At 55.1% G+C, this 16298-nt stretch overlaps 1 protein-coding gene across 1 annotated transcript; it reads right to left on the reverse strand.

Annotated features, from left to right (window-relative positions):
* Positions 1-7325: 7325 nt before the first annotated feature.
* On the reverse strand, positions 7326-8222 carry LOC127026044 (olfactory receptor 14A16-like). Its single transcript, XM_050911152.1, has one exon. The coding sequence runs from the start codon at positions 8220-8222 to the stop codon at positions 7326-7328; it is 897 nt and encodes a 298-aa protein (XP_050767109.1).
* Between the last annotated feature and the right edge of the window lie 8076 nt (positions 8223-16298).

The following is a 16298-nucleotide window of genomic DNA, read 5'->3' on the forward strand; positions in this document are numbered from 1 at the left end:
TGGCAACGAGTGGTGTTGGAGAAGGTGGTGGAGGGCTGATCCCCGTGAGAGGGATCCCAGGGTGGAGCAGGGGAAGAGTGTGAGGAGCCCTCCCCCTGAGGAGAAAGGAGCGTCAGAGCCAATGTGGGATGAAGTGCCCGCAAGCCCCATTCGCCGTTGCCCTGGGCCGCTGTGGGGAGGAGGTGGAGGTATGGTGAGCAAAGGTGAGGGCGGGAAGAAGGGAGGGGTGGGGGGAAGGTGTGTTTTTCAGATCTGGTTCTCTTTCTCCTTCTGCTAGTGTGATTTGCTTGGTAGGACATTAAATGGATGTGTTTTTTTCTGCAAGTGGAGTGTGTTTTGCCTGTGAGCATAATTGTTGAGTGATCCGTCCGTGTCCTTGTGTGGACTGCCGAGGCTTTGGTTGTATTTTGTCCTCCGCATGCCGCCGTAGGGGAGGAGTGAGCAAGCAGGTGCATGGTGCTTTGTTGGTGGCTGGGCGTAAAGCACGCCGTTGGTGTTAGTGGGGGATAGGGTGGAAGGAGGCAGTTGGCTTGTTGCTGTGCTTGCGAGGTGAGATGGGCCTGCGTAGGTGGTAGGGCTGGAGCAGGAAGCTTTGATGTGCAGGTGCTTTGGGTGTCGCAAGTGCTTCGGTAGTTGCTGTGTCAGGAGCAAGGTCGTGGCTTCTGGAGGTAGGTGCGATGTCAGAGGTGGCTGAGGAGGTGCTAAGGCAGTGGCAGGCCCCGGCTTGTCGAGGTCCTTGTGATGTGTGTGGTGCCTAAGTCGGTGAATGGGAAGGACTGAAGAGGTGGCTTTTAGAGGTGCTTGTGATGTGAATGCTTGCTGGGTAGCTGTTAGGGCAGGAGCGTGCAGGTGGGTTGTGCAGCTTGTTGTGATGTCCTAGGTGGGTGAGTAGGTGCTAAGGCAGGAGCAGGCCTTGGGTTGTGCAGCTGCTTGGGCTGTGCCTTGGAGCTGAGCAGGTGTTAGGGCAGGAGCAGGCCCCTGGCTTGTGCAGCTGGTAGTGATGTGGTGTTGGCAAGTCATTGCTAGGGCAGGAGGCAGTCCCTGGTTTGTGCAGCGGCATATGTTGTCAGTGGTGGAGCAGGAGGTGATAGGGCAGGAGTGCGCAGGTGGCTTGTGCAGGTGCTTGTGAGGTCAGTGTTGGCTGTGTAGCAGTTAGGGCAGGAAGCTGGAGGTGGCTTGTGGAGGTGTTTGTGATGTCCCTGGTGGGTGAGTAGGTGATAGGGCAGGAGCAGGGCCCTGGCTTGTGCAGGTGCCTGCGATGTCAGTGCTGAGTGCTGAGGTGGTTGGGCAGAAGCAGGCCACAGGCTTGCAAAGGTGGTTTTGAGGTGAGTGTTTTGTGAGGATGTGAGTGGGACTGAAAGGAGAGGTGGGTTGTGGAGGTGCTTGTGTTGTGGTATTTCTGTGGAGATGTGATGGGGCAGGAGGAGGCCCATGGCTTGTGCAGGTGCATGTGAGATCCATGGTGGATGAGTAAGTGATAGGGTAAAAGAAAGCAGTTGGATTGTTCATGTGCTTGTGATGGAAGTGATGGCTGATGGCTCACTCACTCCCCCATGGTGGGATGGGAGAGAGAATCAGAAGGGTAGGAGTGAGAAAACTCATGGGTTGAGATAAAGACAGTTTAATAGGTAAAGCAAAAGCCATGCACCCAAGTAAAGAAAAATAAGGGATTCATTCACGACTTTCTCTTTTTCCTCTGCTAACTTCTTGTGCACCCCCAGCCTACTCACTGATGGGGCGGTGTGAAGAAAACGAAGTCTATCCCAGCCAAAAGCAGCACACCACGTACACGTGGGTGTGTCCCAGTGTGCGGCTCCCCATTTGGGAGGAGTGGGGGAGAACTGGACAGTGTCAGGGGAAGTTTGCCAAGGTGGGAGTTGGGGCCTCAAGCACATGACCTGTGTAGAGGGACTGAGGGACCTGGGCTTCTTTGGCCCAGTGGCATGGAGGCAGTACAGAAGTAGTCTGAGAGTGATTGAAGGATGGCTTAAGAGTTGATGGAGCTTTTGTTCGTAGTGGAAAACAGCATGAGAAGGAAAGAATGCCACTAAGTGCAGCTTGGGAGGTTGAGACTGGATATGAGGAGAACGAAATGTCACTCCAAGGGCAGTGCTGTGGTCTAATCGGCCACCCTGAGGAAATCTGGAATAGTCCATGGCTTTGTGTTTGAAGGAACGTCCAGGGAGGACGGAGAGATGTCAGTAAGGGTAGTGAGATGCTCAGATGAGAGCAAGGTGGAGGAAGCAAGGCAGATGTCTACAGCTTGCAGGGAAGGAGGCCCAGGTGTGGGACACCATAGGACAGCCAGTGGTTATGCTGATCGAGGGCTCAGGCAAGGCTAAAAGCCGCCAAGAGAGCCGGGTCTTTCTCCCCTTGGCTGTGGCTGTTATCTCGACCGCCAAGGCCTACGAGGAGACGCTTTAACCTTATGGCACGAGGCCCTCATTCCCACATGCCCCACCCAGGAGAGACCCATAAGCGTTGTACCATAGTCCTGCACTTGGCATTGCACATCCCTGCATTGCAGTGCCCCAGGAAGAGCCCTGAGCAACATGTGAGGGACAGGATCTCCCTTCCCAGGGGCTGGGGGTCAGGGCTTGGCCCTTTGCCTTCAAGGAACACGTGAAAGTTTACTCAGAATCTGTTCCTTTACATCGCCTTTATCTACTTGTCATCACTTTCTCCTGTTTTCTCCTCTAAGCAGCCCCTGGGGAGGCTTTGTCAGTAATGTCCCTCAGCGGGACCCATTAAGGCTCCAGGAAACTTCGGAGTTGGCATCTGACTTTGACTTCTTGAGAGGTTTCTTCAACTTCCTCTCAGTGTCTGAGGTTCATGGACTCGGCATCAAAGACACCATGGGGCTCGTTAAAACACAAGAAGCCATGTCTCTTCCCATTATTTTCTGCGAGTGTTCAAGACCTGGGCAGCTAAGTGGAGAGGTTTCAGGAGTGCAGTTAAGAGACATAATCGTATGAACAGCTAGTAAAAAAAGAATTTCTCCTTTGAAGTCTTTTTTTTTTTTTACTTTTTTCCACTCACAGCAAAAGTGTTCACAACATTTTCCAGTTGATATTGATGCAGAAGATTTCCTAATGAAATAGGAAAAGCAGGCTCCTTGAGGTTAGGCACTGCCTGGACAACATTCCTCCTCACCTCCCCAGCCCCACCCTTTCTCTCATGGGCCGCCTGGGACTCGCATCACTTCTCCTGACATCAGACTTCTCCACCCAAGTCTGCAGCTGGAGGTTACAGCCTCTTTTGCACCAACTCCCACCTGCTTTCCTTAGAGACCTGGCTGCACACAGGCACAGCAGGCTTTCTCTTCATTGCCACCAAACAGAAGGAAAGCATGGTAAAATTTAACAACCAACCAACCACACTCCTCAGCTCTGTGCTCCATTCAAGCTGCCTCCAGTGAGGTTCACCACCCACACGGGGTAACCTCACTGGAAATGTTTTAGACAGAGTGATAGGAAAGGATAGATATAAACAGAATGTAGGAGTTGGCTGAAGAGTCAATTAGACTGCTGAGAGACAAGGGCAGGCTTGTAACTCCCTGAAGCTCAAAGCAGCACCTGGGTGGTTGAGAGGGATCTGGCTGAGCAAGGAGTAAGGGGAGGGTGGAACAGGAGAGCAATGGAAAGGGCACAGGTCCAGATAGTCTGCTGAGAAGATGCCTTTAGTCCTGGTCGTTTCATCAGGACAAGTGGAAAGATTTGGGAGATTAAATACAGAGTATAATGGCCAGAGTCTCAGCAATGCAAGCACAAGGGAAGGTGCATATTTCTTCTCCTGCGATGAATATACTTCCTGGAAATTCCCATTTTGGCATGGTAGGAAAACTTTGTCATTGGAGTAAAAGTATTCAGTTATATCAGCTGGTGAAAAGGTGCTCATGTTTTTCAAAAGCCTTCTCCAGGCTGAGCAAGCCCAGGTTCATCAGCCTTTCCTCACAGGGAAAGTGATCCAGCCCCCTGAGCATCTTCAGGGCCCTTCACTAAACCCGCTCCAGCTTGCCAACACCGTTCCAGCTCTGGGGTTGTCGAAACTGGACCCAGTGTTCTGGATGTGGTCTAACAAGTTCCAGGTAGAGGGGGAGAGTCCCTTCCCTCCATCTCCTGGCCATGCTCCTGGTCATAGAGCCCAGGGCCCTGCTGGCCTCCCTTGCTGCCAGGGCACGCGGCGGCCTCCTGTCCAGCTCCCTGCCCACCAAGACCTTTCCCACAGAGCTGCTCCCCAGCCAGGCAGCCCCCAGCCCGTGCCATTGCCAGGGGGAGTCCCCTGCAGGGGCAGACACTGGCACTTGTCCTTGTGGGACTTCCTGAGGTTCCTGTCAATGCGTGCTCTCCTCCTCCTTGAGCCCTTTCACTGAGCAGAGGCCTGGGAGACCTTTTTAGCAAAGACTAAGGCAAAGGCGGCATTGAGTGCCTCAGCCCTGCCTGTGTCTGCTGTTATGAACCCCTTCTCATCATTCAGCAGCCTGTGCCTTGTCCAGCCTTTTACTGCAAACACAGTGGCTGAAGCTCTTCATTTGGCTCTTGATGTCGCCTGCAGCCCCCATCAGCTCCAGGTGAGCTTTGCCTTTCCTAAACACAGACCTGCACGCTCAGGTCATCTTTCTAAATTCCTCCTTCATAGCCTGTCCTTGCTTCCACCTCCTGATCGTTGTGTTAGGGCTCCAACCTGTGACCCGTTCCTGCGCCAGCACAGCCCCACTGCCCAACACATGCTCCCACGGCCCCCCTCATCAGACGCTGCACAGGACAGGGTGTGTTTGGGGTGGGGACATGTCCCCCACCAGAGTCCCCATAGCAGACTTCAGTGTCCATCCCCACCAGCCCTCCTTCTTTTGCAACCCCCCAGTGCCTGGCCCCAGCCAAGCCCCAACCGTGTCCCACACAAGGGTTCACAGACAGCCCTGCTCTGGGGTCTGCCAAGGTCTGGGTAAGAAGAGAGGCTGGGCAGGGCTGGCTCTTCCCCTGACACAGGCACCGAGACCAGCAGGAGGAAGGAGATGGCCCCAGAGCAAAACCACCCATAAACTGGGATGAGGGGCCAGTGCTGGAAATATGCAATGGGAGAGGCTGGGGGGGTGAGGAATGCCCTGGGGCACCTTGTCGGTGTGTCCATGCCACCAAGGGCACAGACCGGCCTCCTCTCTCCTGCAGCTGCATGTCTCGGCTCCCTTCCAGGAGTCTGGGCTCTGCACCACACACCCACTGGAGCGTGTCCTCACCCTGCATGGGCAAACATCAAAGCTAACATTGGTGGTGTCCTCTCCTGGGCACATTCCAGCCCCACCTAGCCTCTCCCCAGCTCTTCCCACCTCCCCTGCCTGCTCCCCAGCCCAGCCCTGCAGAGCAGCCCAGACTGGGCTGGCCCCATGGCAGTGCCCGCTGCACGGTGCTGCAGAGCTCTGGGCATTAACCCCCCAGCCCCAGCCCCTCTGAAGGGCACAGCGGCTGCTGGGGGGCAGGGAGGGGTGTCAGCCTCCCCATCAGCCCCAGGGGTGGAGGTTCACCATGGCATGAGGAAATGGAGGTCAGTGAAAGTGGAGGACTCCTGGTCTCGGGTCCAGGAGATGCCCACCACACACTGACTGTGCCCCCTCAGTGTCAGCCCCTCTCCCCAGGCCAGCACAGGAGTCCTGGGCAGGTGACAGAGCAGCCGGCCCTGAGCTGGGGCCTACAGAAAGAGGTTTCTCTTTTTCATTCATTCCTCCCTGCTGGCACACAAATGCTCCCTTGCTCTTCTCCAGGGTCCTCCCTGCTCCCCAGAGAGCCTTCCCCAGGTGAGCGTGTCCGTGCTGGCCTGGCCGGCCGTTCCTGGCTCCCTCCCCGGGCTCCCTGCAGGGCCCCAAGCTTGCGGTGCTGCTCTGCAGAGCAAGGGGACTATGGTGCCCTGAGGTCACGGGGTGACCCTCCACTGGCCGTGCTGCTGGGGGAGGGAAGCAGACCCAGGCAGACGGGGTTCACTGCTGCCGAGGCCCTTTCCATCTTCCCTTGATGGCTCCAGGGCCAAGGAAGGGGCTAGGCAGGACCATGGGGTGTCTCCACTGGCAGAAAAGGCAAGGGAGGTGTGCAGTAGATCCAGCCCGTGGGATTTCCAAGAGGGTGTCCTGACCCACTCTCCAGTCTTGTGTCCCTTTGCCTTCTGGCTCCTCACAGCCTCTCCTGGCATTGCAGGGCCCTCATTAGCCCATGGTGTCCTCAGGTTCACCTTTTCCTCCAGAAGACTCCACCTTGGACGGTCACTCCTTTTATGAGGTGCCACTCACTGACCACCCACACTCACATACTGTCCCTGGAGATCCCCTGAGCAACCCTGGCAGCTCCCAATTCCTCTCCAGGACGGCATCTTCCATCAGCCCCACTGCAGGTGGGACAGTGCCCGGCAGATAAATCAAAGAGCAGTTGCTGTCTGCATGGACATGTGCAACCAAGAAGGGAGGTCTTTGCCCAGCCCTTGGTCCCTAACAGATCCCCCTGGGACTTGGAGCTTGTCCCCCTGAATCCGTGGAGAACCCCAGAAGAGCAAAAGACCTTTTGAGGGAGCAGCTCCTTGGGTGTATTCCTGACCTGTGGCTTTGGAAGAGGCCTCCAGCCTTCTGGCCCTGCCCTGAAGAGCCCCTTTGGTTATGGGGATGCTTGCATGGAGGCCAGCTCTGACACAGTGGTTCCCATTGCCCGCTCCTGCCTGCAGCCACAGGGATGCCACTGTGGACACAACAGGACTGTCAGAAGTTACACAAGAGCCTAGGGGTAACACAAATGCAAGGGTACGGCGGGAGAGTGTGGAAGTGAGGCGAGAGCAGCACTGAAAAGGCCACGTCCTGCTGCTGTCCTTGGCCATGGCTCCAGGGAAGCTGCTGCCCCAACTCACAGGCAGCAGAGAGGCAGTGCCCGCCGAGGCGGAGAGGGGCAGCCCCGAGGGCCACTGGGGCTGCTCGTCCATGGGGCAGCTGGGCCCTTGGCTCCTGAATCCCTTCTGCCTGCTGGGGCTGGGCCCCAAGCTCCAGAGGAGATCAAAGAGATGAGAGGAGAGGCAAATGATTACGTTCTGGCTCCTTTCTCTACGCAAAGAGCCTGGTTCCTGATGTACCAGACAGACCTGGTTTACCAGACAGAAAAAAAAGGTTCTAAGCTTAAGAAGAAGTTGTATGAACAATATATAATGACAATGAATATTCTCACAGGTTTAACAAACAAATACAAAAGAAAGAGAAGAACAAAAGATAGGCTGGGATTTTCCTGAATTGCTGGGAGTTAGAGGAGGATGGTGGGCACCTTATTAAAGCTGGAATAATGTGTATTCCTGTACTTTCCTCAGGGCATCCTTGATCTCCTGTTCCTCATGCTGTAGATGAGGGGGTTCACTGCTGGAGGCACCACCGAGTACAGAAATGACACCACCAGGTCCAGGGATGGGGAGGAGATGGAAGGTGCCTTCAGGTAGGCGAACATGCCAGTGCTGAGGAACAGGGAGACCACGGCCAGGTGAGGGAGGCACGTGGAAAAGGCTTTGTGCTGTCCCTGCTCCGAGGGGATCCTCAGCACAGCCCTGAAGATCTGCACATAGGACAGCACAATGAAAACAAAACATGCCAAAGAAAAACAGACACTAACCACGAGAAGTCCAACTTCCCTGAGGTAGGAGTGTGAGCAGGAGAGCTTGAGGATCTGGGGGATTTCACAGAAGAACTGGTTAAGGGCATTGCCTTGGCAGAGTGGTAGTGAAAATGTATTGGCAGTGTGCAGCAGAGCACGGAGAAACCCACTGCCCCAGGCAGCTGTTGCCATGTGGACACAAGCTCTGCTGCCCAGGAGGGTCCCATAGTGCAGGGGTTTGCAGATGGGAATGTAGCGGTTGTAGGCCATGACAGTGAGAAGATAAAACTCTGCTGACATCAAAAAGACAAAGAGAAAGACCTGTGCAGCACATCCCAAGTAGGAGATGGCCCTGGTGTCCCAGAGGGAATTGGCCCTGGCTTTGGGGAGAGTGGTGGAGATGGAGCCCAGGTCAAGGAGGGAGAGATTGAGGAGGAAGAAGTACATGGGGGTGTGGAGGTGGTGGTCGCAGGCTATGGCGGTGATGATGAGGTCGTTTCCCAGGAGGGCAGCCAGGTAGATGCCCAGGAAGAGCCAGAAGTGCAAGAGCTGCAGCTCCCACATGTCTGCAAACGCCAGGAGGAGGAATTCGGTTGTGGAGCTGCCGTTGGACATTTGCTTCCTCTGGGCATGGGGACCTGTCCAAGGAGGAAAAGGCAGTGAAGGGTTAGGACTGACTTCTCTGAGCAAAACTTACTCCATTTCTCACACAACCACCCCCACCCCCCCCAGCCTCTGTCCTTCCAGAGAGACCTTCCTGCAGCTCCCTGGCTGGAGCTCTGCTTTTTGGTGGCTGAGGGTGCAATGGGGAGCAAGGGATCCTGCTGTGGGCTCTGGAGGAGTCACTCCTGCTGTGCACCAACAGGCAGAGAGGAACCCGGAGCGATCTCTGTTTAAATCCCCTCATGAAATCAAAGAGATTTCAGCATTGCCCCTCCCAATTCACCCGCCTGCAGAGCAGAGCTGTGGGGGTTTGGTTGTCTGGCTTTTGCTCCTGTTGCCCTGTCCTACTGGAGGAGTGCTTTTTGAAGGCAGACAGCCTTGGCATTTCTGCTACGCTACGAGTGCTACACTGAGAGTCCTGGGATGCAAACGGGCAGACCCTTAGTGCAGAGTGAGGAGAGTCAGCCTGTCCATCAGACTTTTTGTCAGCTGCCCTGGGCTTGCACCTCTTCCATCTGGAGGAGGATCACACCCAGCTGTTCCCTTGAAAGGAAATTGGATACTGCTGAGAGCAGAGGAATCCAGTTCAAACCTCCCCTCCCCAGGAAAGATCTAGGAGCTTTTTGATTCCTTGAAGCTGGGGTTTCTGGCAAAAAGAGTCAGCTTTATCCCCACCCCATGGACAGACAGCATTGCCCAGAGAGCCACAGGCTAGAAGGGGGCTTGGGCGTCTTGCTCCCATGGACACATCTTCATGGCAGGAGCTGCACGTCTACACATCTTTCAAATATCTCCAGGGATGGTGACTCAACCACTTCCCTGGGCAGCCTGTTCCAATGCTTAATAACCCTTTCGGTGAAGAAATTTTTCCTAATATCCAATCTAAAGCTCCCCTGGTGCACCTTGAGGCCATTTCCTCTTGTCCTATTGGTTGCTGCTTGGTAGAAGAGACCGACCCCCACCTCGCTACAACCTCCTTTCAGGTAGTTGTAGAGAGCGATAGGGTCTCCCTCAGCCTCCTTTTCTCCAGACTAGACAACCCCAGCTCCCTCAGCCGTTCCTCACAGGACTGTTTTCTAGACCCTTCGCCATCTTCATTGCCCTTCTTTGGACATGCTCCGGCACCTCAATGTCTTTCTTGTAGTGAGCAACCCAAAACTGAACACAGTATTCGAGGTGCGGCCTCACCAGTGCCGAGTACAGGCGGACAGTCACTTCCCTAGTCCTGCTGGCCACACTATTTCTGATACAAGCCAGGATGCTATTGGTCTTCTTGGCCACCTGGGCACACTGCTGGCTCATCTTCAGCTGGCTGTCAACCAACAGCCCCAGGTCCTTTTCTGCCGGGCAGCTTTCCAGCCACTCTTCCCCAAGCCTTTAGTGTTGCATGGGGTGTTGTGACCCATGTGCAGGACCTGGTACTTAGCCTGGTTGAATCTCATACAATTGGCCTCGGCCCTCGATCCAGCCTGCCCAGATCCCTCTGCAGAGCCTTTCTAGCCTCAAGCAGATCAACACTCCCGCCCAGCTTAGTGTCATCTGCAAACTTACTGAGGGTGCACTCGATCCCTTGTCCACATCATTAATAAAGATATTAAACAGAACTGGCCCCAATACTGAGCCCTGGGGAACACCTCTTGTGACCAGCCGCCAACACTGGATTGAACTCCTTTCACCACAACTCTTAGGGCCCGCCAGCCAGCCAGTTTTTTACCCAGTGAAGAGTGCACCCGTCCAAGCCATGAGCAGCCAGTTTCTCCAGGAGAATGCTGTGGGAAACAATGTCAAAGGCTTTACTAAAGTCTAGGTAGACAACATCCACGGCCTTTCCCTCATCCACTAAGCGGGTCACCTTGTCAAAGAAGGAGGTCAGGTTAGTCAAGCAGGACCTGCCTTTCATAAAGCCATGCTGACTGGGCCTGATTGCCTCGTTGTCCTGTACGTGTCATGTGATGGCACTCAAGGTGATCTGCTCCATAACCTTCCCTGGCACCAAGATCAGACTGAGAGGCCTGTAGTTCCCCATATCCTCCTTCCAGTCCTTCTTGTTGATGGTATTACATTTGCTAACCTCCAGTCAACTGGGACCTCACCAGTTAGCCAGGACTGCTGCTAAATGATGGAAAGTGTCTTGGTGAGCACTTCTGCCAGCTCCCTCAGTACCCTTGGGTGGATCCCGTCTGGCCCCATAGACTTGTGTGTGTCTAAGTGGTTTAGCAGGTCGCTAACCATTTCCCCTTAGATTACGGGGGCTTCATTCTGCTCCCTGTTTCCAGCTCAGGGGCCTGGGTACCCAGAGAACAACTGGTCTTACTATTAAAGACTGAAGCAAAGAAGGTTTGAAGGACCTCAACCTTTTCCTCATCCTTCGTCACTCTGTTTCCCCCTGCATCCAATAAAGGATGGAGATTCTCCTTAGCCCTCCTTTTGTTGCTAATGTATTTATAGAAACACTTTTTATTGTCTTTTATGGCAGTAGCCAAATTAAGTTCTAGTTGGGCTTTGGCCCTTCTAATTTTCTCCCTGCATAACCTCAGGACATCCTTGTAGTCCACCTGAGTGGCCTGCCCTTCTTCCAAAGGTCATAAACTCTCTTTTTTTCCCGGAGATCCAGCCAAAGCTCTCTGTTGAGCCAGGCCAGTCTTCTTCCCCGCTGGCTCGTCTTTCGGCACATGGGAATGGCCTGCTCCTGCACCTTTAAGATTTCCTTCTTGAAGAATGCCCAGCCTTCCTGGACTCCTTTGCCCTTCAGGACTGCCTCCCAAGGACTCTGTCAACCAGTCTCCTAAACAGGCCAAAGTCTGCCCTCCAGAAGTCCAAGGTAGCAGTTCTGCTGACCCCCCTCCTTACTTCTCCTTGAATCAAAAACTCTATCATTTTGTGATCGCTATGCCCAAGACGGCCTCCAACCATCACATCACCCACAAGGCCTTCTCTGTTCACAAACAACAGGTCCAGTGGGGCGCCTTCCGTAGTTGGCTCCCTCACCAGCTGTGTCAGGAAGTTCTCTTCCACACACTGCGGGAACCACCGAGACTGTTTCCTCTCTGCTGTATTCCAGCAGACATCTGGTAAGTTGAACTCCCCCACAAGAACAAGGGCTAGCGCTTGTGAGACCTCTCCCAGCTGCTTGGAGAATATTTCGTCTGCCTCTTCATCGTGGCTGGGTGGTCTACAACAGACTCCCACCATGATATCTGCCTTGTTGGCCTTCCCCTGATTCTTACCCAGAAACACTCAACCCTATCATTACCATCATCAAGCTCTAGACAGTCAAAACACTCCCTAACATACAGGGCTACCCACCGCCTCTCCTTCCTTGCCTATCCCTTCTGAAGAGTTCATAGCCATCCATTGCGGCACTCCAGCTGTGCAAGTCATCCCACCATGGCATTTCTGTGATGGCACCAAGATCATAGTTTTCCTGCTGCACAATGGCTTCCAGCTCCTCCTGTTTGTTGCCCATGCTGCTTGCATTGATGTAGATGCACTTCAGTTGGGCTATCAATCCCGCCCCCTTTTTGGGGGAGAAGCCATCATTCCTACGTGACCATTCTCAGGCGCTTCCGTGGTTTCTAACACATCCATAACCCTTCCATCTTTGCTGCCGCATGGATCTCCATCCCCTACCTCCACTGAGATGGCAGACCAAAGGACCTCGCTAGCCCATTGTTCCATCAAACACTGGTGTGCTGCCCCCAGGCTTATCTCTAGGGAGCCTGCTTTTATCCCTTTCCCCCTTCAACTCTAGCTTGAAGCTGTTCCAATGAGCCCTGCTACCTCCGTCTTTTTTTCTTTATGGAAGCAGTTTTGACGCAGGGTGTAGGCCGACTTAACCTCAGCGACACCTCCAAGCTAGATGAACCATCGTCCTTGTTATTGTTCGGTGCCACTTGCAGAGCCTCGTACCTATTGTGCAAGGGCATCTGGGAGGGTGGGGTCTCGTCAGAGAGGAGACGCGCCTGCTGTACTGGGCAGGAACTTGTCGCCGTTGCCCCCTATCCCTTAAGTCCCTGTGTTCAGCCAGGCAGAGAGAGGATAAGGAATCCTCCATCTCATGCGTCCTGTCTGCCTGTTGGGCCTGTCCCAGGGAAGGTAGGGTGCGATTCCAGTAGTCTATCTCTCTCTCGCACTCCCTGATACTCTGCAACCTACTCACCTCCTCCCTGAGCTCTGTCACTAAGCGGAGGAGTTCCTCTAGGTGGGCGCACCTCCCACAGCTCTGCTCACTGCTGCCATCCGATGCTGGCAGAAGAGCAGGGCACACCCTGCAGCCTGACACCTGGGTGCAGCATGTTCCACGGAGCTCTGTCTGGGAAGCTGCGTGAGTCGTGGTGGGTGCAGAGTTTAGAGAGGCCATGGCTTTCTGCCGGGTGGATACCATCGCTCCCTGGTCGAGCTGGCAGAGCTTCAGCGCCGTTCCTGCACGCCCTTCCGTGTGTACTGCCATGCAATCTGCCACGCCACGCGTTTGCTGACGTGCCACACCCTGTTTGCCTGCCCTGTTCACGGTGCTCCTGGTCACTAGCGCTCCCTAAGGGCTTCTTTTATACATGTGAGGGAACTTGGCTGCCATTGCTCCTGGCCTTGCCCAGGTCTCGTCAGCTGCTGTTCTGCCAGCTGCGGGCTCCTGGAGGCTCTCTCGGCTCCCCTGAGGTTCCCCCGGTCCAGGAAACCCCCTGTGCACTGCGCTAGAGCACTCCGCTGCGGATCGTGCCAGCACCGGAGCTTCTCGCCTTGGCGACTGAGGCAACATGAGTTAGCAGTGAGCCCCAGCAGCCAAGGCGGCCAACAGTGTCCTGGCTGTATGAATAGGAGCATGGGCAGGAGATGAGGGGGAGGGATTCTCCCCCTCCATTCAGTGCTCGCTAGACCACACGCACACTACTGCATTGAGTTGGGGGCCTCCTGCCCCCAGTACAGGAAAGACATTGATCAGCTGGAGCAAGTTCAGTGAAGGGGCACCAGTACAGTCAGGTGTGTGTGGGTGTGCAGGGGGCTGAAGAACTTTCCACCTGAGGAAAGGCTGAGGGAACACTGTTCAGTATGGAGATGAAAAGGCTTTGGGAAACCTCATAGGAGCGTTTCAGTACCTATCAGGCGGTTAAGAAAATAGAGCCAGACCTTCATCATCGTGCATGGTGGGAAGATGAGAGGCAAGGGAGAAAAGTTGAAAGAATGTCAGGCAGGAGATGAGGACCATGAGGTCCATGAGGTCATAACCGTGAGGTCACTTATGCACTGGAAGAGGTTGCCCTGAGAGGTTGTGCAGTCCCAATCCTTGGAGGTTTTCAAGCCTTCTTTCCCCCTAAATATCATCTCCAAACATTGAACAAAAGACTCTTGCTCATGCAAGAATGAAGCAAAAGCCTAAGGCACCAGCAAAAGCTCTGCCTCCCCTGGGCCCTCTCTTCCCTATGAGAGAGGTCTTCACCAACCCCACACTTCTTCCACCCTCAGCCTTTGCAGCTGCATGTGCCTGGCCTGCCCTCTTGCCTTCACTGCCATCACTTTGTACTGAGGCCTGAGGCATATCTTGGTGCTCTTACTGTAGGCTGGCACCCACCCCACACCTGGAGTCCACCTGGCCATGGAGGCAGGGAGAGGCCAGGTCCACTGTGCCCGGTGCTGGGCACAGCTTTTTCCTAGGAATGTCCCCAAGGAGCTCTCCTCGTGTGTGCCAGCCTGCGGCCTGGCAGGGGTGGAATTGGGACAAGGGCTGCTGGGGCAGGGCTGAAGTAGCTCAGCTGGGAGAGCGTTAGACTGAAGATCTAAAGGTCCCTGGTTCAACCCCGGCTTCAGCAATGATTTTCTCCTTTGATGTTTGCAGAACCTATCTGCCTTCTTCCATCCTGCCCCAGCAGGATGCTCTCCCAGAGCAGAGCGTACTGCCCATGGGGGAGGCCACCATCCCCAAGTCCCAGGGAGAGGCACTCCCTGGTGCTGAGGCCTGAATGCAGCATCCTCCCTCCAGAGGTCTGTCACAGCGAGACCTCTGATGTGCCAGGGACAGCTGACAAAGCCATGCTGAGGATGGTCCCTTGTGGTGCACTGGCTCCTGAGTTGTCCAGTCACAAGCTGTCCTGAGCAGAGTTTCTTGGCCCCCTTTGCCCCCCTGCTGCAATGGTTGATGAAACACAGATGTGCTCCTCTCTGGGCATCGGCAGGGAGACACGCAGCACAGGGGGACCCCTTGGGGGCCCCACATGAACATCCCTCTGCATTGGCTCCTTGCTGCTGCAGGGGCACAGGTCGGGACAGAAATGCCAGCCGTGGCTCCCCTGCGGTCTAGCATGGAAGGTCACCAACTCTCACACAGTGACTTCCAAACAGCCCCAGTTCAACCACTGGATGTCATTTTTGCTCTCCAAATGTACCTCCCTCTGCATTTCCTGAGCATCACACATGCTTCTGTGTTCTCCATCTTCTCAGCACCAAACCCAAGGCTCACAGCACAAGTGTCTCAGCTGTCCCCAGTTTCCATACCCAAATCTGCTCACCCACCAGACTGGAGTGTCCAGCTCAGCTGCAGCCCTTCACAGCCATCAGTCCCTTCCCAGAGGAAGAAAGACCTGCTCATGAGCTCCAACAAGCTGCTGGGCTCCCCTCTTGCAACCTCTTGCTGCTACAGAACCCTTCTTGCCCATCAGGAACACAGTGACAACTTTGACCCAGGACATCTCCCTCTGTCTTCAGTCTCAGCCTCTCCCCAGTCACCCAGTCAGGCCAAGGAATGGCACAGACTGGCCTATAGTCCCACAGCAACGTGCATGTTCTAAACCCGTGCATTTCTGCTGCCTCATAGCTGGCTCCCCAGGCATGCACCTCCAGGGAAGTCTGGCTTTTGTTGTGCCTGAGCACAAGGGAGAGGAGGGAGAGGGAGACACCATCTGAACAAGCAAAGTTACTGTCTTGCCAGCTTTGAGCATGAGCTTGCAAATACTTGGCCACAGGGGTAGTGCCTGCAGGATTATCATTGCTCCAAAAGAGTCCTTCTAGGTTGTTCTTGAGCAAGAATGGGAAAGTCATTGCCGGGATGGGCTTTGAGGACCATGTGTGCAAAGCAGAAGAAAGGAGCAGTCCATCCTCTTAAGGCCACTCAACCACTCCAGAAGTTCATGGTGACTGTGGTCTGGTTTTGATTGCCCCAAACCCTCTCTGCCAGGCAGGGGCTCAGCAGGGAAAAATCTATGGCACTGGGAAAAATCTATGGCACTGGGCAACACAATTGCCCCAGCTGTACCACCATGGGGACACCGTCCCTGTGTGTGGTCAAACCGTTGCCCTTTGAGTTAACAGCTGAACACGCTCAGCCACCCTGCCACAGAGACCCCAGCCAGGGCTGTCCCAGGGCACTGCTTTGCTGTCAGGACAGGCCTCAGTGCTGAAGGAGTGGGAAGGTCCCTGAGCCCAAGCCACATGCGCAGCCCCATGGAGGTGGAAGCCTGCCCTTCAGCTCACCTCCAGGGATGTTGGGGGACAGAGGGGTGCAGGGAGAGGCCCAGTGCCTGGAGGAGGGGATGTAAGATTTCTGCCCCCATGTCCCCTCCCCCACATGCCCTGGGGTGCCATCAGAGGCTGGGGGCACCTCCCTCAGGGAGGGCATTTCCCTCACCCTGTTGCACGGCTCCTGCTGCGGAGTTGGGACAGGTGTGGCCAGAGGGGTGTTGCCCTGGGCGTCAGAGGAGGCTCAGCCTGTGTCCCAGAACATGGCTCTGCACCCTGTGCTGGGGCAGTGGGGAGCAGAGCTGCCTCCTAACCATTGTGGGAGGTAATCCATGGGCCTTGATCCCACCTGGGGCTGGCTGGGGTGTTCAGGTCACTGCAGCCACCTTAGCGCTCTCTTCTGTGAGACAAAAGCCCAGGGCTTCCCCTCTCCTGGCAGCTCTGTCGTGGCCTCTGCGCTGTGGGACCAGCGGGGCCCAGGCAGGGGAAAGAGCAGCTGGAACCCAAGGGTGAGGAAATGGGTGCTGCTGCTGAGGTGCATTACGGGACCTATCAGAGAGCCATTTGGACTCGAAAGTGCCT

The sequence above is a fragment of the Gymnogyps californianus genome, chromosome 26 (genome assembly GCF_018139145.2).
Source record: "Gymnogyps californianus isolate 813 chromosome 26, ASM1813914v2, whole genome shotgun sequence".
NCBI classification, from domain to species: Eukaryota; Metazoa; Chordata; class Aves; order Accipitriformes; family Cathartidae; genus Gymnogyps; species Gymnogyps californianus.

Coding starts and splice junctions, on each gene's coding strand:
- LOC127026044 (XM_050911152.1), bottom strand. CDS start 8,222: ATGTCCAACGGCAGCTCCACAACCGAATTCCTCCTCCTGGCGTTTGCA.